This window comes from Peromyscus eremicus, chromosome 7 (genome assembly GCF_949786415.1).
Source record: "Peromyscus eremicus chromosome 7, PerEre_H2_v1, whole genome shotgun sequence".
Lineage (NCBI taxonomy): Eukaryota > Metazoa > Chordata > Mammalia > Rodentia > Cricetidae > Peromyscus > Peromyscus eremicus.
Window position 1 is genome coordinate 57337440 of NC_081422.1, and position 22328 is coordinate 57359767.

The 22328-nt window shown below is 45.8% G+C and overlaps 2 protein-coding genes across 4 annotated transcripts in view; one reads left to right on the top strand and one right to left on the bottom strand.

Moving 5' to 3' along the window:
- The first annotated feature begins 333 nt into the window (after positions 1 to 333).
- Calml4 (calmodulin like 4) lies at positions 334 to 13741 on the top strand. 2 transcript variants are annotated; one of them, XM_059268062.1, is made up of 5 exons: positions 384 to 470; positions 550 to 580; positions 5626 to 5766; positions 9764 to 9952; positions 13482 to 13741. In XM_059268062.1, the coding sequence occupies exons 1-5, from the start codon at positions 468 to 470 to the stop codon at positions 13577 to 13579; spliced, it is 462 nt and encodes a 153-aa protein (XP_059124045.1). In that variant the 5' UTR covers positions 384 to 467; the 3' UTR covers positions 13580 to 13741. The 2 variants fall into 2 exon arrangements, with proteins under 2 accessions (XP_059124044.1, XP_059124045.1); XM_059268061.1 differs by lacking the exon at positions 550 to 580 and having other exon boundaries at positions 334 to 470.
- Positions 13742 to 17968: 4227 nt separating this feature from the next.
- Pias1 (protein inhibitor of activated STAT 1) overlaps positions 17969 to 22328 on the bottom strand; it is a 116633-nt gene continuing 112273 nt past the window's right edge. For both annotated transcript variants that reach the window (XM_059268064.1, XM_059268065.1), the window contains exon 14: positions 17969 to 20150. In XM_059268064.1, coding sequence (XP_059124047.1) covers positions 19857 to 20150 — 294 coding nt within the window. In that variant the 3' untranslated portion in view covers positions 17969 to 19856. The remainder of the gene's footprint in view (positions 20151 to 22328) is intronic.

A 22328-nucleotide genomic window follows, 5' to 3' on the forward strand; every position in this document is an offset into this window, starting at 1 on the left:
CTGAAGACAATGTCCTCAGTGGGTCCCCAGCTGCAGTGCGTCCCCAAGGCTGTGTATGAAGTCTCAGAGCCGGGCTCCTTTGGATAGCCTCTTCTGGAGAAAGTGTGTGTGGTGTCTAGCTGCAGCAAGGGTCCCAAGACAGGCTCAGGCCAGGACAGAGTCAGCCCCACCTGGGGCCCCTTTCCAGAATCTAGGCTCCCAGGGACACTGGCGTTTTTCCTGGGGCTGCAGAGCCTCAGCCTCCAGGGGCAAGGACCTCCAGGAGAGTTTGTAATGGTTTCCTCACAGTCAACGTCAGGATGGGGGGGCATCACTGCTCAGAGAAAGCTGGAATCTGACCCTCATGGCATTGGGCCCAGTCTCCATGGCAGCAGAGGATTTATTACCAGGCCTCCACCCAGCCTGGTGGACTTTCGACTCCAAGCCCGAGGAAAGAGAACCAAACACGGAACAAGGGGTGCCTGAAGATGGTGAGTGAGGGGCTTTGCCGGAAGTGGGTGAGAAGGCCCCTGCTGGAGCCCCCTCCTAATTGTTCTTTCTCTGCTGCAGGCCAAGTTCCTTTCCCAGGACCAAATTAATGGTAGGTTGGGTTTGTTCTTTAATTAGGAACTCCCCACAAATGTGTGTCTCATTAGGCAATTTGCTTTGCTGGGTTCTGTTGGTAGGAAGGAAGGCCTGATGGGTGGAGAGCTGGCCCACCCACAGGCTTGGGGCCCGGTGCTGTGGGCCGGCTGGCTATCTGGTTGGGGGTGACTCCGAAGATGGCCTTGCTGACTTCCTGGGGCTTATTATATGTCAATGTGACTTTAAAGCTGGGTCACAGACGAGAGATTGCTCCTCAGAGCCAGAGAGTGGGTCTGGGTGGGAAGCTGGTGAGAGCTGGAGAGAGAACATTAACATAGTGGCTGAAGGCCCTAGACAAAGGGGTGGGGCTTTGTAGTCAGTGCAGATGGGGAACAGAATCCAGGGCTACACCCTTGGCAGGATATTTCCTTCTCTTTCTTTCTTTCTTTTTTCTTTTTGTTTTGTTTTGTTTGTTTTTGTTTTTCAAGACAGGGTTTCTCTGTGTAGCCTTGGCTACACTGGAACTCTCTCTGTAGACCAGGGCTGGCCTGGAACTCACAGAGATCCACTTGCCTCTGCCTCCCAAGTGCAGGGATTAAAGGAATGCACCACCACCGCCCGGCTGGCAGGACATTCCTTTATGAGCCGTAGTCTCTGTAAAACTAGGGCTTCAGCTGACACCGCCCGCCCAACTCAGTGTGAGCACCTTGTTCTTAAGTTTCCTGCAGAGGAGAGGTCTGTCTCTCCAAGACCAGAAAGGCAGAATTGGGTTACACAGGACTTGGCCAAGACCTGGCCAGGAGTCTGGTGGCTGAGTACCTGGCAAAAATGGCCAGAGCCCAGCCTGGGACATTCAGGGGAAAAGCAGCTTCCCCTGAGGCTGTGCCCCTAAACCTACCCCAACAGAGGATGGAAACAGCCCCACTATGTCCTTCTCATTGCTGCTGAAATGACACCTGGTCAGTGGGATAACACTGCAGGTGCACAGGGTCCAGGAAGCTCTGATGCAGGACAGTGGCCAGAAGGCCACAGACTTGGCTTCTGGTTACTCCAGCAAGGATCCCAGAAGCGTAAGTGCCCAGAGCTTGGTCTAGAAGAGGGGGTGGCAGGGATGTGACTTAATAGGTCCAAGTGGGTACCTTCTCCTAGAATCCTTAACTCCCTACCCCCCAAAACCAATGCCAAGGCCAGAGGTGACAGATGAAGGGACTTTAAAGCACTGGGCCTAGCCTACATTTAGGGCTAGGAGCTGGCAGGATGACTCAGTAGTTCAGAATTTGTACTGCTCTTGCAGAGGACCCAAGTTTGGTTCCCAGCACACATACAAGGGCTGCTCACAACCACCTCTAACTCCAGCTCCCAGGGCATCGGACACTTCTTGTCTCCATAGGCACCTACCTGGATGCATGCATACACACAATGAAAAATAAAGTCTTTAAAGGTGAACCTAAGCTAGAGGCTGCCTCCAGCCTCAGAAGTCGCCCCACCATGCCAGGATGGAAGACTCACTGTTCCTCTCTATGGCTTTTGAAACTACTAGAAAGGAAGAAAGCAGATTCTCTTTGTATCCCAGTGTCTGATACCAAGAAGGTGGCCTTTTAATATTTATCAATTGGATAGGGATGGGGGAGGAACGGGGCCGCTGGAGGCTGCTGCCTGGCCATTCACCTCGGAGCATTGGTTTTCTCATCGGAGAGAGAGACGGACAATGATGTCACCTTATGGGGCTGCCGCGAGCTAGGGACAAAGGAGAGAATAGCATCACGTGCTGGGCACTGGGTGTGAGGATACTTCTAGGAATTTTATAAGCTGATATTAAAATTAGGTATTATTAAACAGAGAAGGTACAAACTATGTTCAGTCTGTGTGGAAAGCTATGAAGACAGCCTTGCTGCAATCAGTAGCATGAAAGACTTGAAAGAAGTTCCAGTTTAGGAGCTGGGGATGTAACTCAGTTAACATACATGGGGACCTGGGTTCAATCCCTAACACCACACAAACTAGATATGATGGTGTTTCTCTGTAATCCCAGCATTTAGGAGGCAAAGGCGGGAAGATCAGAAGTTCAAGGCTAACCTGGGCCACATGAGACTCAAGAAAGCAGGAGGTTTCAGTTTAGTGAATATAATTTATACTATGGTGAGGAACAGTTTACTAGAGGACCATTATTGGATTTAATGGAAATACAATCTCAATTCACTGGGAAAAGAATTGTATTATTTTGTTAAATCGAAGCTGTGGGTTAACTATGAATACAAGAGTGGTCAAAATTCACTTGTAATGTTGAGTTGGTTAGACAGAATTTATTCTATTTATTTATTTAGTTTTGTTTTTTTGAGACAGGGTTTCTCTGGGTAGCCTTGGCTGTCCTGGAACTTGCTCTATAGATCAGGCTGGCCTCAGACTCAGAGAGCTGTCTGATTCTGCCTCCCAAGTGCTGGGATTAAAGGCGTGTACCACTACCTCCAGGCTAGATAGAATTTATAAGGGAGAACATTACATATTTTATTATGTGTGAATTGCGCACTGCACATCCTTAATACCTGTAAGGTGCATGGTAAACGTATGAATGTGTTAGCACAGCTGTTAACCATTTCCACACACGGGCCTTCTGTGGGAAGGGAGGAGGCCTGGAGAAGGTCTTTTTCTTATTTGGAGTATTTGCATATCTCTAGGGATTTTTAACTCAATGCATTTACCTCAACTTATTCTTTACTTCAGCAAGTGTCCTTTTTCTGTGCCAGCCCTGCCCTAGCTATTAAAAATTCAGCAGTGAGCCAAAAGATTAAAAACCCCCAATTCTTAGAGTCACCATCAAGGGGAGTGAAAGACAGAATGGAGAGCAGTAAAGGATGGGTGGCTAGATTAAGAGGATGGAGATGTGTGTGCAGGGGATGTGTGTGTAGGGACTGAAGGAGCAGGCTCCTCAGGGCAGCCAGGGGCTCCCTGGTAACCCCAGTATCTTGTTATCTTCTTCTAGCACATGAGATAAGACTTCGAGTATCTAGGACCCACAAAGCCCTGTGATGCAGGACAGTGTCCAGGAGGCTCCAGAAGTGGCTTCTGGTTACCCAGGCAGGGATCCCAGAGATGTAAAGGACCAGAGTTTGGTCTAGAAGAGAGGTGGTGGGGTGGGGAGCTGGAGGTATGGCTCAGTGGTTAAGAGCATCTGAGTTAGGTTCCCAGCATCCACACTGGGTGGCTCACACCCACCTGTAACTCCAGCTCCAGGGAATCTGGCTGTGCAGGTTTGAAGAGATGGACTGGGTCTGGCGAGTTGGTTCGGTGGGTAAGGGCACTTACTGTCAAGCCTGACAATCAGTTCCACCCCCCCCATCCCCACCCAAGATGAAAGAAGAGAACCGACTCCCTCACAAGACACCCTCTGACCCCCACACGTAGACACTAAATAAACAAATAAAATGTATTAACATATTTAAGAAATGAAAGAAAAGCTGGATCTGTTGAGACTGGAAGAGGAAACAGTTTGTTCAGAGGCTGGCCTCTGTTTAATCCTTACCCTAGGCCCCAGTTACCAACACGGGAGAATGCGGTGTGCCTGTCTGGACAGCCAGCAAATCCTGGGCCCCTCTCACAGGCTTCAGCCTCCTTCTTTGGAAAATGGAAGGGATTAGGGGATTAGGGGAGCTCACCCCGCAGAATCTCCATCCGCAGAGCTGCGAGCTTTCCCAAGCTCCCAGGTGGCTTGGCTTTGCCTCCAGGGGCTGCTGGGAAGAGGCAGGACCGCTCTGCCAGCTGTACACCTGCGGCAGCAGGAGGAGGGGGTGGAGGAGGAGGAGGGCTGCTGCACAGGGAAGGAAGGACTGCAGGGAGAGCTGTGGGGCCACTGCTGATGTTCTGGGCACACTCCGCGGCAGTTCCGTGGTCGGGCCCAGGACCTGCCAGAGGAGGACTTGAGAGTTCAGGAGTTAGGGCCTGGGGCTGGACATGTGATAGGAAGTATCACATGCAGCTGTGACAGTAATAAATCCCTACCTAGGAGAGCACCACGGAACCACTTGCTCCTGGAGGCGTCGGCAGGCGTCGGCAGGACAGTTGCATCAATTTTGCCAAGGTCCCTGCGAGTCTGGCAGCCTTACCCAGTTCTCTTCTTCCTGGGTAGCCCTGGAAACAGCTTCTGAGTGGCATCTTAAGAACAGAGAAGGAAAGAGGGGGCATCCTGGCCAGATAAACCACAGGATACCCTGTTAAGTTTGGATTTCAGATCAACACTCTTTTTGAGTCTGGTACAGCCCATGTAAAATTTGATATATGCTTGGTATGTGCTTATACTAAAAATGAATTCAGTGGGGGCTGGAGAGACGGTCCTTCCAGAGCACCTGTGTGGGGAGGCTTACAATCACCTGTAATTCCAGCTCCAGGGCATCCAACCTTCTGGCCTCTTTGGCACCTACACACATGTGGCATTCACTCAGAGTCACACACATACAAATAAGTGAGAACAATATAAATATACCGTCAACTATTCGTCTTTCTCAGAATTCTATTTAACTTGGTGGTTTTCTATTTTTATTACGTTTATTTATGTCCTGTGTGTGTGAGTGTACGTGTGCTGTGGATGTCAGGGGACAACTGGCAGGAGTTGCTTCTCTCCTTATACCACGAGGATTCTGTGGATCAAATTCAGGTCGTCAGGCTTGGCAGCGAAAACTTTTACCGGCTGAGCCGCCTTGCGGGCCCTTTCTTTTGTTTCGCTTTTGAGACGATATCTCATACAGCCTAGACTGACCTCTGACTACTGCACAGTGAGGGAGAACTTTGGACTCTTGATTCTCCTGCCTCCCCCCCCCCCCAAGTGCTGGGATTACAGGCATGCACCATCACACTCCCATTTTTATGGGGTTCTAGAAATGAGGGAGGGCAAAAGGGAAGAGACCTGGGAGGAGGGGGGAGCTCAATGTTATGGTGTCTGCACAACATGTGCAAGGTCCCAGTTCATCCCCAACATGTGGGGGGGGGGCAAAGGAGAAAGGAATGAAGAGGAGGAGCATGGGTCGTGGAGTGACCACCTCTACTGACTTCCTTGCCCGATCTGTACAGAGTACAAAGAATGCTTCTCCCTGTATGACAAGCAGCAAAGAGGGAAGATTAAGGCCACAGATCTTCTGGTGTCCATGAGGTGTCTGGGGGCCAGCCCCACACCTGGGGAAGTGCAGCGGCACCTGCAGACTCATGGGATTGGTGAGTGGACCATCCAGGTGGGCTTGTGAAGGGCCCAGATGGGAGAAGCAGATGGTGGTGGTGGAGAAAGCTCAGAAGCCTGAGGTGCTGGTGGTAATGTGCCTCACCAGGACTGAACTGTAGAGGTAGCTGGCCATGTATAGTGTTTCATTCCCAAGGGGACCCTGGTCTGATGTCCCACCAAGTCTGTCACAGCCCCTACGAAAGCACACTAACACACTAACAGTGGCTTTTCCCCCCTTTGCTTTTATTTTGAGATAGGGTCTCATGTAGCCCAGGCTGATCTTGAACTCACCTTGTGCTAGCTCAGGGTGATACTGAGTTCCTGATCCTCCTGCCTCCACCTCCCGAATGTTGGGCTTACAGATGTGTGTTACCACACTCAGCTCCTATATTTATGGGGAAATAGTCTTTTGCAGAGAGTTTGGCATATGCTTAGTGAAACAGCCCAGCTGTAACAAAGGCCCATTAAGTGCCGCCCTCAAGGACCTTCTCTGAGTCTGAAGAAGACTCTACAAGCAGCTAAGGATCTAATCTGAGGGATAAGGAAATGAATCTATGCACACACACCGTGCTCTTTCAGTCCATGTCTTTATTGTTCTAAGTAAACTTTAAATCTACAGCTTCTTTTCAGCTTTTCATTCTTAGCTCCTCTCTTGCCTGACTATCCTATACATTTCTAATCAGAGACTCCTTGCAATCCTGAGAAAAGTTTCAAAACCCTCAAGGTCATAGCACATTCCTAGAATAGACAGTAAGGAGCAGAGCCATTACCATGGTAGTGCAAGGTTTCAAGGTTTCAGGACCAAACAGGGAAGGCACAGTGCCCAGTTGTAGCTGGAGAATTTCTCTCCAGCTCCCGCCACCAAGTCCCGCCAGTCCCAGAGCCCACTTATAAAATAAACACACAGACTCTTACATTATTTAAACTGCTTGGCCATTAGCTCAGGCCTGTTATTGTCTAGCTCTTACTCTTATATTTAGCCCATTTCTATTAATCTTTACTTTGCCACATGGCTCATGGCTTACTGGTACCTTACATCTTCCTTGTCCTGATGGCGGCTGGCAGTGTCTCTCTCTCAGCCTTCCACTTCCCAGAATTCTTTTCCTTGTCCCGCCTATACTTCCTGCCTAGCCAATGGCTAATGAGTGATTTATTTACTGACCAATCAGCAACACACTTGACATACAGACCATCCCACAGCACCCAGTGACAAACTTTGAGACATAGGTCTACTGTCAGCAGACTTGGCAAGCGAAAAACTGGCAGGCTTTTCTTAGGGTGTTTTGTGTTAGTAACCTTGGTAAGACACCTGCGACTCTGACCTTGTGTATAGCTGTAAAGTTTTAAACTTATGATCTATTTACAAAGGCCTTTAGTTTGAACTTGCTCTGAGGTAAAAATAACCTAAAAGCGTGTAGTTTGTGTTAGACTGAGGAGAGATTATTATCTTCTGTGTTAGTCTGAGCAAAAGGAACATAGCAGACCTTAAGTGTCTACAGTCTTATGGGACAATGGATCTGGCTATGAAGCATATCCTAGTATATTTTTTATATATCGAAATTATACAGCTAAATGAAAAGCCATCTTCCTGACCACCCACAAGTATATGTGATTGAGATGTAATCATGAGATTACATATATACATTGCATGAAGATGCATGGTAATGGGGAGATATCATAGTGTAATTGCACAACTTTACAACAAGAAACAGCCAATTCATTCAAAAGGCAATAATTCCAACACACCTTGTGTGATGGCTTAGTCTTCTCCCAGAACCCTTGGTTCTGATAGGTTAACCTTTTGAACACTAGTTGTCTCCTGCTGTATACTTCCATGGCCTTTTGCTACCAGCAGTTCTCAATACAGCTGTTTAAGTCTCCATGTTGTTATTGGGGAGCTGGCAATCCCACAAAAAAAAAGATCGACTACATTTGAGAAAGCTTGCTACATCTGGTGCCCAATTGTAAAAGTACCTTTCTTGTCAGGACCACTAGCTCGCAAATAACAACATATATTACTATTATTATTGTTATTATTTTTTAACTTTTTTATTTTATGTGCATTGGTGTGCATGTATCAGATCCCCTGACTGGAGTTACTAACAGTTGTGAGCTGCAATGTGGGTGCTGGGAATCGAACCTGGGTCTTCTGGAAGAACAGCCAATGCTCTTAACTGCTGAGCCATCTCTCTAGCCCCATGGAGATTTATTATTAATTATGAAAGCTTGGCCTTAGCTTAGGCTTTTTTCTAACTAGCTCTTATAATTTAATTAACATCTTTCTATTAATCTATGTTCTGTCACATGACATTACCTCTCTTCTCTTCCACCTTGCACCTCCTGTTTCCTCCCTGTGTCTGGCTGGTGACTCTACCTCTCTTCCCTGAAGTCCCACCTATACCTCCTGCCTAGTTATTGGCCATTCAGCTTTTTATTATACCAATCACAGCACTACATCTTCACAGTGTACAAATATCCCACAACATTTCCCTCTTTTTGTCTAAATAAAAAGGAAAGATTTTTAACTCTAATACAGTAAAACTATATATAATGAGAACAATTATCAGGTAAGAATTACATTTACAATTTCCAGCCCATTTGTATTTGGAATTTTGGAGAAAATAATCTATTGTCTATGCTATCTTGATGAGTCAAAAGGTTTTTTTGTTTTGTTTTGTTTTTTTTGAGGCAGGGTTTCTCTGTGCAGCTTTGGAGCCTGTCCTGGAACTCTCTCTGTAGCCCAGGCTGGCCTCAAACTCACAGAGATCTGCCTGCTTCTGCTTCCTGAGTCCTGGGATTAAAGGCGTGCACCACCACTGCCAGGCTGAATCCAAAGTTTTATACCTAAGCCATTTTCTATCATAACTTGTATTATCATCCTAAAAATATCTTTTAGATCTTAAAGCATTTTCTTAGATAAACAACTTAAGCTTTTATGTCTCTCAACTTGATAATTGTTCTTATTGTATATAGTTTTACTGTGTTAGAGTTAAAATCTTCCCTTTTTATGTAGATTAAAAGGGGGAAATGTTGTAAGATATTTGTACACTGTGTGAAGATGTATTGCTGTGACTGGTGTAATAAAAAAACAAACTGAATGGCCAATAGCTAGGCAGGAGAGAATAGGTGGGGCTTCCGGGCAGAGAGAAAGAGGAAGTCAGAGGTATGAATCAAGGTGTGTGGGAAATGCCACCGGGATGCAGAATAAGTAAGAATAGGATTAAGAGGACAGGTAACTGAACTACATGATAGAACATAGATTAATAGAAAGATGTTAATTAAGTTGTAAGAGCTAGTTAGAAAAAAAGCCTAGGCTAAGGTCAAGCTTCATAATCAATAATAATCTCTGTGTTGTTATTTGCAGGTTGGCAGTCCCAATGAGAAAGTACTATTATATAGCTCCATCTGGTCCTATGCCATGATTCAATACTCTTGAGTTTCTGTTGTCATCTTAGCAAGCAAGATTGGGGGAGGGATTAATAAGCATAGTGTCTTAGGTTGTTTTGTGTTGTTTTTTCTGTTGCTATAAAATACCCTGACCAAAGCAACTTAATGATGGAAGGGTTTATTTTAGCTCATGTATCAGGTAAAGTCCATCATGGCTCGAAGCACCTGATCACATAGTAAGAAGAAGGTAGCAATGAATGTGTGCATGCTAGGACTGAGCCCGCTTCTCCACTCTGATATAATTGGGAATGGTGCCATCTATAATGGACTTGTCTTTCACATCAACTAACATAATCAGGATGGTCCCCACAGGTATGCCCCACAAGCCTTTCAGTAAGGTTCTAGGTTCTGTCAAGTTGACATCAACACTATCACACACTGTTACTGAAGACTGTTGGCAGGGTGAAAAGGAGACTTTCCATCCTGGGGTCAGGAGAGCTCTGTCCCCCTTACCATGACCAGTGTCTTGAGAACTAGGTAGCCTTGGGGCTGGCTCTGACAGCCAGCCAGTTTCCTCCAGCTCACTGTGCTGTTTGGGGTTTCCAGACAAACATGGAGAGCTGGATTTCTCCACCTTCCTGACCATTATGCACACGCAAATCAAACAAGAAGACCCAAAGAAAGAAATCCTTTTGGCCATGCTGATGGCAGACAAGGAGAAGAAAGGTTACATCATGGCATCTGAGTTGCGGTCGAAACTCATGAAACTGGGAGAGAAGCTCACCCACAAAGAAGGTAACAGCCTGGCCAGCTTGACTCTGAACTGTCTGGGGAGGGTTAGGGAATCTTCGGGAGGACAATGCTGTGTCCACCACCCAAGGCCGTGCAGATGGCCAATTGATGAATGGCCCAGAAGCTTGTAAGCACAAGTCAAGTTGGCTGAGGGCTGGACTAGGGCTCCAGGCAGAACCAGAGGGGACAGGCAGAAGTGGGCCAGGGTAGAGGGTCAGCCCAGAGACAGCCCAGTTGGGGTCCTAGGAACGGTGGTGGCTATTTTCATGTGAACAGTTGGGGTGTCTGTCATTGAGGGTCTTGATGTGACTCCCGATGGCTAGGGATGCAGCCAAACAGAATCCTGAGCTTACTTTAAACATTCTGAGTGCTTTGTTTGGTTTAAAGAACTTTACTGTGTGGTTATCAAATATCAACTTTGTAGGTGATATTCTGTCATAATGTCAAAAGGCCATGACGGGGGCTAGGAAGATAGCTTCATAGGTAGTTTGCCCCACAAGTATGAGAACCTGAGTTTGGGGCCTGGGGACCTGTGTAAAAAAGCTGGATGAGTGTGTGTGGCTGCCTGTAATTCCAGAACTCACTCAGAAGGCAGAGACAGGATGCCAGAGAAGCTAGCTAGCTAGACTAGTCTGAACTGTGGGCTCCAGGTTCAAGGAGACTCTGCCTCAAACAAAGGCGGAGAGCCATAGAGGAAGCTACCAGATGTTAACCTCAGGCGTCCACAGGTGTGCTGCACACACACGTGTGCCTCCACACAAATGAACAGGCATACCCATGTGCACACAAGCTCCACACATTGAAAGCTATGACACAGGACACACTGGCAACACCAGTGGCCCTTCAACTGATAGAAAGGGCCAACTGAGTGAGCAGCTCTTGAGTGGAGCTGAAGCAGAATGCAGGTCCTTCATCCCCAGGGCCATCCTCTTACCATAGCTGGCTCTCATGTGGCCACTGACTGATGGTGTTTCCAAATTGAGAGGCCATTGTGCTCCTGCCCCCAGCAGCCCTAGGAGCTGGGGGGATGAGAGCTTTTCAGAGAAAAACTAGCTAAAGAAACCTGCCCTGGCCACAGATCAGGAGATAGTCTTGCCTATTACATTCCTTGCTTCCGAGCATGATAAGGGCATGGGGATTCTGAGAAAGCTCTAGGTACATGCTTGGGCTATTTGCAGCCTTTCCAGCCTGACAGCACTGTTGGCAGCCCTGGTGCTGACACAGCTGTGGACCACGGCCTGCCCCTAACCTTCACCACTGATCTCCAAAGCCAGGCTTTTCAGGTTGGCTGGCCAGCTCAAGGGCTTAGCTTAGGCACAGTGGGTTGAAAAGGACCCAATACCCATAACTTTTGGTCAGAATACAACCAACCAGTAAAAAGGTTTCAGGTTGTGATTTGAATTTGAATCTGGGCCCTTCCTCTAGGGAGCCCTGGGATGTGACAGACATCCCTGGGGTCCTCTAAGAGCTAGCATTCTATGGACCAGCCTGCTCAGATTTTATCTGCACTCATGAAGGTCCTGAGCAAAGCCTTTAGACACAGTGCCTGGCAGGTAGATTTGTCTCTCAGTTCCTCTCAGTTGGCAGCTTTTACTGCAACTGTTTTTCATGTGAAGGGGAAAATGCCCTGCCCTTACCTCGGACTCCCACGACACTGCTGGTGCAGTGTCCTCTGAGGTGGTTAGTGATGTCTACAGTGAGAGGCCCCTAGACTCCCCTCACTGTTAACCAGCACAACACACTGAGAAGGAGCTGATGGAGACTCATCTCCCTCTTGGCTGCAGTGAAACACAAGATACCAAAAGTAGTAACTATTTCTTCTGGGGATTCGGAAGAAATGGTGTGTTCTTTTCGGAAGCATCTTGAGCATGTGTGGCACCCTCACCAGCTATCACCTGGCTGTTGAGTGCTGCCCCTTTCTGGGCAGCACTGGGCTGCGGCGTGCTGCCCTCTTCTGGTCTGTCACCGATGATGGAGCTGATCCTTGCTTGGCCTGTCCAACTGACTGGACGTTAGAAGCTTTTCCATGAAATACGATGCATCTGTCTCCTCAGGCTCAGAGCACCTATGGGTTTGAAAAGAGAGAACTACATTCTATCTATCATCTACCTATGTATCTATGTACAGATCTATCTATCCATCATGTATGTATATATGTATGTATGTATCTACTATCTATCTGACAGGACCTCACTATCTAAATCAGGCCAGCCTTAAACTCAGAGATCCACGTCTCTGCCTCCAGAGTTTTGTGATTAAAAGTGTACACCACGATATATGGCTAAATTAGTATCTTTTTCAAAAGCAATGCTATTTTCAGAAAGATCTCATTTGGCAGGCATGGTGGCACAGGCCTTTAATCTGAGCACTTGAGGCAGAGGCAGGCTGAGCTCTGCTGAGTTCCAGCCTGCCAGCCTGGTCTGCACAGTAAGTTCTAGGTAGTGATACCATCTCAAAACAAACAAACAAAAACCTGGTAGAATTTCAGAGAATCCATGTGGGCATGAGTTAAATAAAATGGAAAAAAAGATCTTGTGTATGTACCAGTTGAAAAAAGATCTTGTGTATGTACCAGTTGAGGGTATGTCATATATGCAGAGGTACCCGAGGAGGGCAGAAGAGGGCATCAGATCCCCTGGGACTGGAGTTAAAGGCAGTTGTGAGCCACCTACGTGTCTACTGGGAATGAAATTAGGGTCCTCTCAAGAGCAGTTTTAACTGCTGAGCCATCTTTCCAGCCCCTGAACAATGCAGTTTGATGCTTTGAACTTCAGATGCAGTTGGGTTTTTTTGCATGTACATTGACAAGATGCATTTCAGATTAAGCTAGGGATCCAACTCAAACCCAAGGTGCACATAAGCCAAGTGCTCTTGTCACCCAGCCTTCTGCAATGACGTGATGATGACAGAGAGCTTGTTACTCTGTCTTCTGTTGGCAGGGGGTCAGCGAGGGGAGAGGTGGGCTTATCTGGAGGAGAGGGGCAGGAGTGAGCTTGGATCAGTGTAGCTGTGTTTGGAGCCAGGGATGATGCCTGTGTGACTGGAAGGTTGCAAGGGTAGGCTGTAAGGTAAAACACCCATGCTAAAGGTTTCTTGAAAGACAGACACAGAGGTCAAATGTTTCTTTAAAAGAGTTCCGTGATGGCTGCTGAGTCTGCTGACCTGAGTTTGATCTCTGGAACCCACATGGTAGGAGAAAGCTGACTCCCACAAGTTGTCCTCTGACCTCCACACATGTGGCATGGACAATAACCCCCACCCCCAATAAATAAATAAATGTTAAAATTAAAATCAAGTACAAGGCAGTCTCAGTGACTGAATCCTCACCAGTATACTCTGCTATATGCTGGGCCCTGTAGAGAGTGGGAAAGTTGAACCAAGTGGTCTCTGGGGGCCTTGGAAGCAGGTTATCCTTCCTTTTTTGGTTTGTGGCCCAGTCCATGGGAAAAGTCCATCAGGTTCTCAGGGAAGACTTCTGGGAACCCCTAACCTCAGCAAACCCAGATTGAAACATTAATGTGATTTATTGCAGTGGACGATCTTTTCAAGGAAGCAGGCATCGAACCAAACGGCCAAGTGAAATATGACACATTTATCCAAAGGATCACCCTTCCTGTGCAAGACTACTGAGGGAGCTGGGATCCAGAGAGCAGAGTGTGAGAGCTCCAGGGCCTGAAAACCCAAACTGATGAATTTTTTTAAAGGGAAATCTAAGATGGCAAACATGATGATAAGACCACGCGGCACAACTGCTGCAGGGGCTAAGTACCAATAAATGATGCAGCCATGGTATGACGCGCCTGTAATGAGAGGTCTGTACTGAGTTTAGTACTAACGTCAGTCTAGCTCCTTGCAGCATGCAAGGGCCTATGATTTGAAGTCAGGTCTGTGTGCCAGTGCTGGCGCTGCAGCTTCATTACCCTTACCTGGGGTAGACCCTTGTGCTTCTCAAAGCCTTGGGATCTCAGAGGATGAAGATCATGACTTGAAAATGATTGGCAACTTGGGAGCATGTGCAATTGGCATTTCCATGGTAGTGTTTCTCCAAAAGAACAGTCTGCCAGAAGACCAGCCTGCTTTTGGGTACAAGAACCACCTTCGGCATTTCCAAGATAAGGCTAGGGTCGGCTGGGAACTGGCAATGAGCAAAGTGCATGCACATACAGACAGCAATGAGGACACACACACACACACACACACACACACACACACACACACACACGGCAACAAGCACTGTGCACATAAACACAGAGCAACAAGCACAAAGCATGGGCACACAGACACACCATTTCTTACAACTCTACAATCCCACTGACAAATCCCCATTTTCAGTTTACCAGCAGGATGCTCTTTCATAAACAGGTATAAAGTGGAAACACACATTAGAGTGAGTGCTAAGTGTAGGATCAGTGGAGTAGTGGGAAGTGATCCAACTTTATATTCCACACCAAAGGAAGTGGGAGGCCTGGCCCCTTCAGAGGCCTTGCAGAGTTAAGCAGGCCTCTGATGCTCCTGGAACAATGTGCTAAAGCTCTGTCCTGGCCATTATTAGGTTCCAGGAATTAGGATGGTCTGCTCAAGTGATCTGGGATCACTTCAAGTGACGTGAAGCCACTTTCTTGGGACTAACAGAGTAAGGGGATGTACCAGGCCGTGTCCAGAATCTGAGAGGCCCTGAAATCAGGAGCAGTAAGCAGTGGCTCACCCAAAAGTACCCCTGGGACACTCACATGGGCGGGTAGAGCTCTTGAACAGGAGGCCCTTCACTCCTGTGTTAGGACTGGCTGTGGCTTTGTTCCTTAGCGAAAGCACAAACATGTATCAAATCACCGGTGTCTCTTGGGAAGTTTGACCAGAAACACATCTTTTACTAAGGGCTGGGCTCTGGGAACACTCCAGGGGACCAAACAGTGTCAGTCTTGATTCAGCTACCTCACATACACTGTATAGCTCAGACCAAACAGAAGATCTGAGAAAGGAAGGCCTCATTTTCCTGAGAGTAGATACTATGTGTTCCCTGAGAAGCTTGATTATAGGTAACCTGGCAGATTCCTTTAATACAAAAAATAGGCTACATAATAGTGGCACATCCCTTCAAAGAGGACTTTGGTTTGTGGCTAACATGATATACAAAGCAAAAGTCTGGGAAACATAAAAATAAAAAATGAAGAATTCTGGGCTGTCCTAGGGAGCCTGAAAGAAGCCAGAGCAATCGAGAGCAACACACGGTAAAAATCTTCATGACTCCCAAAGCAAGTCCTCCTGGGGGAGGCTAGAGCTCCAAAGAGAAGGCTGTATTTCCCTGCCGGATGGGAAGGTTCCAGACCCAACACCTCTGACCCCAGCCATGGATTCAGAAGCACATCCGTTGTTCACCAGTCTATAATACCAAAGACCTGACAGGTGCTCTGTGCTGATGCTGTATATGGGACAGGGTGAGGATAGTCTGGACCCTTATAGAAGAAGTTCTTCCCAATGTGTTCTGACGTCTGTCAGCAATTGTTCTTTTTTTTTTAAAGATAGGGTCTCGTGGATCCCAAATTTAGCTCAAACTTGTGGAGGATGCCCTTGAACTTCTGGTCCTCCTGCCTCCACCTCCTGAGTGCTGAGGTAACAGGCGTGCACTGCTATGCCTCTTCTATTTGCTGCTGGGGACTGAGACCAGTGCTTCTTCACACATGCTGGGCGAGCACTCTGCCAAATACCTCCAGCCTTCTGGTATAGCCCCCAGCCCCACTCTGGCTTTTTTTGAGACTGGGTTTCAATGTAGACAGGGTCTATGTAGCCCAGGCTGGCTTCGAACCCACAGAGATCTGTCTGCCTTTGCCTCCCAAGTGTTGGGATTAAAGGTGTGCACCACCATATCCTGCCCGCGGTGTAGTTTTAAAGCATGTTTTCTGAATCTTATTTGGCTGAGTGGAATCTCCAGTACTGCTTGCAAAGAGCACTTGGCTAATGGGCCGTCTGCATAACCTGGGCTGACCTTCTCCACTACTGCTCCCTAGTCATGGTGGCAAAGTGAGCTCAAACTCCTCAAGTCCGATTTACACAGCACCATCAGCAAAGGCTGTGGCTTCAGGGTCCCCACTTGTGCATTCCTCAAATTCCAACAGGTTTACCTAGCACCAGGTTTGCTCACTATAAATACTGGAGGGCCCAGGTGTTTGGACAGCCAACAGACAACAGATACCTTTAACATTTAAGGTGCTGTGGTTCCGTGTAGAGCTGGCTGTATTCTAGAAAGGAAAGACCTCAAAGCATGATGTGGAGATAGTAGTTACTTGTCATGCTTGGAAACCTCTGACTGACAGGGCCCTGGGAGCACGCTGTATCAGCACTTTTCTCGTGGGACTCTTTCCCTTACAGACCCAGCAGGAGTAGTTTACAGAACACAAATTAACTGAAGGCTTTTCTTTTATTACATCTAAAGAGCTCTACATAAACAGGTAACATTCAATAAGGAAACAACTTTTCTCCAATGCATGTAATAAATATTTTCACTTGGTACTTTTATACAAACTGACATTGGTCTACTATACATTTTTAAAAGCCATTTTACTGGTTTGGCATGCGGTATGGAAATTCTAAGAGAGAAAGTTTTAAGGCAATGAATCACAGATTTAAGTTCATGGAATTTATGGTAACTTTTATCTATTTATATACATTTCCCCTTTGTTAATAAAACAACAGCAGCACACTCTGGGACCACCAGCTATTCTCCCTCCTTCTTTGAAATCTATGCTTTGTGTTTAATTAAAAAAAAAAAAACAAAACACAGAATGCAATGTGTATCCATAAAACAAAGTTCTTACCAAAATAAATTCAAATGTGCTTTTTACGAGTCCTGAAGATCCTGAAAGTTTTATGTATTTAAAATTCAAATTGCTTTAAAAACTAGGTTCTTTCTACATTAATTCATTTACAATTGGGGTATATTTTCATTCAGTTTCATACACTTGTCCTCAAAGGAAAACTGGCCAAAACACTCCCCACGTTTTTTCAAATCACTTAAGTGATTAAGTCAGTAATGTAAATGTGTAATACCCAAATTAGCAATGGGAAAACTTTAATACTCAAAATGAATTGGTCAACCAAGTATGCATGGTTAAGTTTCATATTAGAAAATGTGTCCAGTAATGCCCACATAGTAAATAAAAAGCCACCTCCACCCTGCTAGTTGATTAGCTACTTTACTGATGATGTGTGCCACAGATAGACAGGGGCACACACACGTACTGTACAGAGGAATGTGTACATGCTAGTAAGAAAGACTAAGGAGGGGTTCCTGGCAACTTGCTGAAGGATGCTGAGAACGAATGACATCTGTCCACAGCCTATCAAGGTTGGCAGGGTTGCGGGGTGAAAGCGGGCTCAGGAAAACAACAGAAAAGAGATGGAGTGACCATGCGCTTTTTCTTGTAAATGTAGGAGAGAAAGTAGTGCATGAGTAATAATTATTAAAGATTGTGAAAGTCTCTGAACTTAACCACATGCAATGTTTTAGAAAGTCAACAGCTGAAGAAATGAACTCCTTCCTTACTACATGGAATGAATTAAAATACACAGTCAACTGATGGTTCGCTCTCCCATGGGGACATGACAAAGCCACAGGACATAGGTTTCTCCCTGTTACTCACTCTCCCTTAGGTTGGTACAATGCAGGACGCAGAAGGAAAGCAACCCCTCCACCACTGGGCTGAAGAATGCAGAGGGCGGGGTTTCAACTGGATCGTTATAGTTTGTAATTCAGCATCAGACACAAAAACTGCTGATCAGAATCCTAAAACCACTAACAAGTTAAAAAAAAAAAATCCAAGAATAAGGAAAACTATTCATTTTATCTCAGATAGTTGAAATAATAAAAATATGCTTTCTATTGCAATGTTAACAGAAACACCCACAATTTTAGTGATTCCTACTCTAGCCCCAATTTAAACACAAATTAAGACCTAAATTAATACAGTAATGAAAAAATCGAACGTGTACTCACCACACCAGATGAATTTAACAACGTAACCATTTCTGGTTTGAACTGACAACAAATGCCTTGTTTTATTGCAGATTGTTTTGTGACTCTAACAGCCGTTTCTGTGTGGAACACACATGCGCAGGGGAAGACGATGTTACTCACACACACTTGTTTATAAATACATATATACACACACACATATACATATCAACACCAACTTTTCTCAAAATTCAAGTTGACAGTTTAGTAGCAGAGACGCTATAAAAAACAGATAACATTTTTAGTTGCCACTCTGTCATGTGAACCATTTACTTTATCATACAACTGAAGATACAGTCATCTTGACTTCTACCTGGATTAATATAGGTCCTTCTGTTACTGATGCAAGGTTTAAAAACAAGTTTACTACACACAAAGGGGGTCCTTCAACTCTGAGAACACGAAGTGGTAACATAAAATGCCAGTCTGGGAACTGGTGATGGTGTGCCCCTTCTCTGCTGAGAAACCTGCGCCCTCCATCAGCTGCCATCCATTTGCCTTCCACTGTAAGAGCACTGTGTCTTCTCTGATGACTCTCAAGTATAAGAAGCACTTTTTCCTTCCTTTGACCCTTAATCATCTTCTGAAGAAATTGTAATATATTTACATAGTCTGCTATTGAGAGTAGATAAAACCGACTGATTCTTGAATTTAAAAAAATGGCTTCCTATGTCATGCTTGTCATTAAAAGGTGAGTAAAAAATAAACAAGGCTAAGAAAGGAAGTATACTCAGAACCAGAGAAACAAAATAACTAAGGTTATTTCTGAGTTTCAACTGTTGATCAAATAGATTTGCTACAGATCCACATGTGGGCTGCACTGTACTGTCAACTTTAGGAGAACTGAATTCTTTCTTTTTTGAGGTGGAATAATGTCCTCTGCCAGCTGCACACAGCACCCCATGGGGCTTCTAGGGCTCTTTCATATCCCACTTTGGTATGAAGATTCTCAAGGAAACTTGCTACCCTGTGGCCAAAATGCAGGTACTCACAGACTTGGCTTACATACAAAATACTGGCGATTCAGATTCAGAATCAACCCAAGTGCATCATGGGTCACAGGCCTGCCCTCAGACTGCTTATCCAGGCAGCTTTTGCTCCAGCACTTCTAGGAAACACACTCTTAGGGGGTACTCAGCAGATCACAGAAGACCTGTGATGAGAACATGCATCAGGAGAGCTGAGAAGGATGCTCACGTGAGCATTCAAGACCTCTGGAGCACTCTGAAAGAAGCAGGCAACTGATATTAACTAAATGCCAACCCAGGAGGAGAGGGGACAGTGATGACAGAATAGTACACACAGGAACACACTGAAAACACACACCCCCACGAACTATGTCCTGAAAACAAAGGGAATGAGTGGGACAGGTGAGACTCATAACTTAAGGCTGGTAAAATCCACGCATACACAAACAGAATCCAAGTCTGATGCTTTTAAAAAATGGAAATCAAAACTATCCCAACCCCCTCCCCACAACAAAGCCCACAATTTAAAACTTCATACATGCAATTCTGTTTCTGTTATTGCAAGTAAGATAATGCCATTGAAGTAAAATAAAACCCAAACCATAGGACAAACGGTGAAAAGTCTTCAGAATCCAGAAAAAATGAACTGAAGGAGGTTTGTGGGTGCTTGTTTTTTCTTTTCTTTCCTTCCTTTTTTTTTTTTTTTAAACAAGTGTTTTATCAGACAGGCAGTCTTAGATTTATATACAAAAGTAAAACTGAAAATATAGTTTTGTTCTCTGTACATTTCTTTTAATTTTTTTTCCCTAAAAACAGGAAAAAAAAACCACACTTGTGTACTTTTCTAAACAGGATAAGGTAAAACAGCACAGAGTTCTCTTCTGCCAAGTCATTTAATGTGGGACAGGGTGGGAGCAGCAGGATGAGGGCGTCAGTCCAAGGAGATAATGTCTGGGATTATGCCAAAGATGGACGCCGTGTCCGCGCTGCTCCTGCTGGCCACACCATGGCCATGGCTCTCCCTCAGACTGTTGGAAGACACAAGGCTGCTGTTGCTGCCACTACTGCTTCCGTTGGTGGCTGGCAAAGAAGTGCTTCCTCCAGCACTTAGCTGATCAAGAAACATCTGCGAGGAGGTATACGGGAAAAAGCGGGAGGAGTGCAGGAGGTCCTGGTCATCTGAGACCGCTGCTGCTGCTGCCGCAAGCAGGGAGGTGTTGTAATGCTAGGAGGGACCAGAGACAAAACACTCGCGTTACAATCAGATGCACCTCGGTACTCTTCTCAGCAGAGCAAGTCCCAAGTTAGCACATCCCGAGTGTCTGGCTCCTCAAATGACAACACATTCTGCAGGGAAATGACTGCTCACTGATACTGAGAGCGCTTTGGCATGGTATCTGAAACTGGAATAACATTTTTGATTGTGTTGTGTGTGTGTTTTAGTTTGTACTGCATGCAGTTCTTAAAACTCTATTTCTGCGATGTTCAGAAGCAGCAGCAGGAGGGTGGCTGCCCTCTCCTCAGATGCACCTCGCATTCCCACTGACAAGTTCATCCTGAGAACTGCAGCATGAAGCAGCTCGGCTGCTATCGCGCTCAGCCTGAGGCTGGCTCTGTGCAGCCCACGGCTGCTTTCAGCACGGCAGGCACCGGGCACAGTGTCTGTGCACACGAGCGTGTCTGAGCTGGAAAAGGCAGGAGAATTTGCTGTAAAAATAAGCAATGTCCCACTCATGTGGGCACTTCCAGAGTTGGGTGTGTGGGGCTGCAAGTGTCTCAATCAGGGACTGCGGCTGAGTGGCTGTGAAGGCTGAGGACATTATCTCTGTACTACTGTGGGCTTTACCATCACTCTATGCTTAGGTTACTCTACATTTATCTTTAAAAAAAAAAAAATCCCAGTGCTCATCTTTTCTTTAATTAACTACAGTTATACAACAATTTTACTTTGTTTTTAAACTTTTTCATTTTTTAAAGATTTTATAACATGTATTAATTATACACAATAATGGGTTTCACATGTATATAATGTCTTTTGACCATAATCACTCCCTCCTACTTTCTCCTAGTCCCCTCTCCCTCTAGCTGATCCCTCCTCTTCTCCACACTCTACTCCCAATGTGTATGTGTCCCAGTGAGTTACTCAGGGTTATTTACAGAGCATGGACAACTTACCAGTGGCTAACCACTGAGGAAAAAATGTCTCCCCCACTAAGCATTAACTGCCTATAGATCTTCAGAGAGGCTGGGGCTCCCTAAGCCCTTCCAACTATTTTATTCTTTATAATAACACTTATAACATGAATAGACCGTATAGCTGTGCAAAAACATTCTTTCACCATCTCTATACCCTATGAGATCTAATCATGTATTCTGCTGAAAAATAAGACAAAAATATACATATACTCCTAGACCTACATAGGCCAGGGCTCAGTATCACTGTCTTCTAGGCACATCTTGTTTCCTGGAAGGTTTTCAGGGCAGGGACAATGCCTACTTCTGGATCCCTCCTGATGACTCACTAGAGCTCATCCTAAGCAGGTGCCATTCTCCCGACACATGCTGTGGTGCTTTGCTTGGTCTGTCCCTTTCCATCCGAGATGCGCTTGTGAACAGTGCACCACAAACACTCTCCTTCTCTGACGTTCTGTTCTCAAGCATCAAAGGGGACTGCTGATGTCTGCAGAAGTTCCGCTAGCTCCTTCATGAAACTTCTTGGGGGCTCCTTCTGTCTCCTTCAGTTCCCCTTTCTTTGCCTGCTTTTCAGTTCCAAGGCTTCCATAACAGTTTTCTTAGGAACCTCTCTGGGGCACCTCAGTGTCACACATACCATTTTGGAATTACTACAGCATTGCTTTGCAACCTCCTCACCAAAAGCAAATTCTCTGCAATCAGTAATAATGTCTGGAGGGTTTCCTCCAGATGCCATTAGTTCTGTTACATCAACCCAAGCCTAAACAAGGCTACTGAACAGCACTGGTGCTGCCTTTCACCCACAGGTATGTCTCCTCAGTGTTCCTGCTGCAGGAGAGCCTGGACAAAGGTCCTACTCGGGCAGTGGGCTCAGAGGCCATGGAATCTCCTTGATCAGCCAGCAAGATGGCTCAGCAGATAAAGGTGTTTGCTGTATAGCCTGAGCACTTGAGTTCAATGGCTGGAACCCATACAGAGGCAGAGAGAACTGACTCCACACAGCTGTCCTTTGACTTCCAAACATGTGCTGTGTTGCACATATACAACCATGCATACAACAGTTATAAAAAATTAAAAATAGATATACAGAGAGGGGCCACAGGAGGAGCTGGAGGATGGATGGGTTGAAATAATGTGAATATAGTATACTTATGTATGAAATCCTCAAAAACATTTTAAAAAAATCTCCTTGATCTATTTCTCTTGGTTG

What these genes read in the sequence shown, in the direction of transcription:
- Calml4 (XM_059268061.1), top strand. Translation starts at nt 344, where the DNA reads ATGGCATTGGGCCCAGTCTCCATGGCAGCAGAGGATTTATTACCAGGC. An exon ending in CCTGCAGACTCATGGGATTG is followed by an intron (nt 5,767 to 9,763) that starts GTGAGTGGACCA and finishes TGGGGTTTCCAG; the next exon opens with ACAAACATGGAGAGCTGGAT. An exon ending in GAAGCTCACCCACAAAGAAG is followed by an intron (nt 9,953 to 13,481) that starts GTAACAGCCTGG and finishes GATTTATTGCAG; the next exon opens with TGGACGATCTTTTCAAGGAA.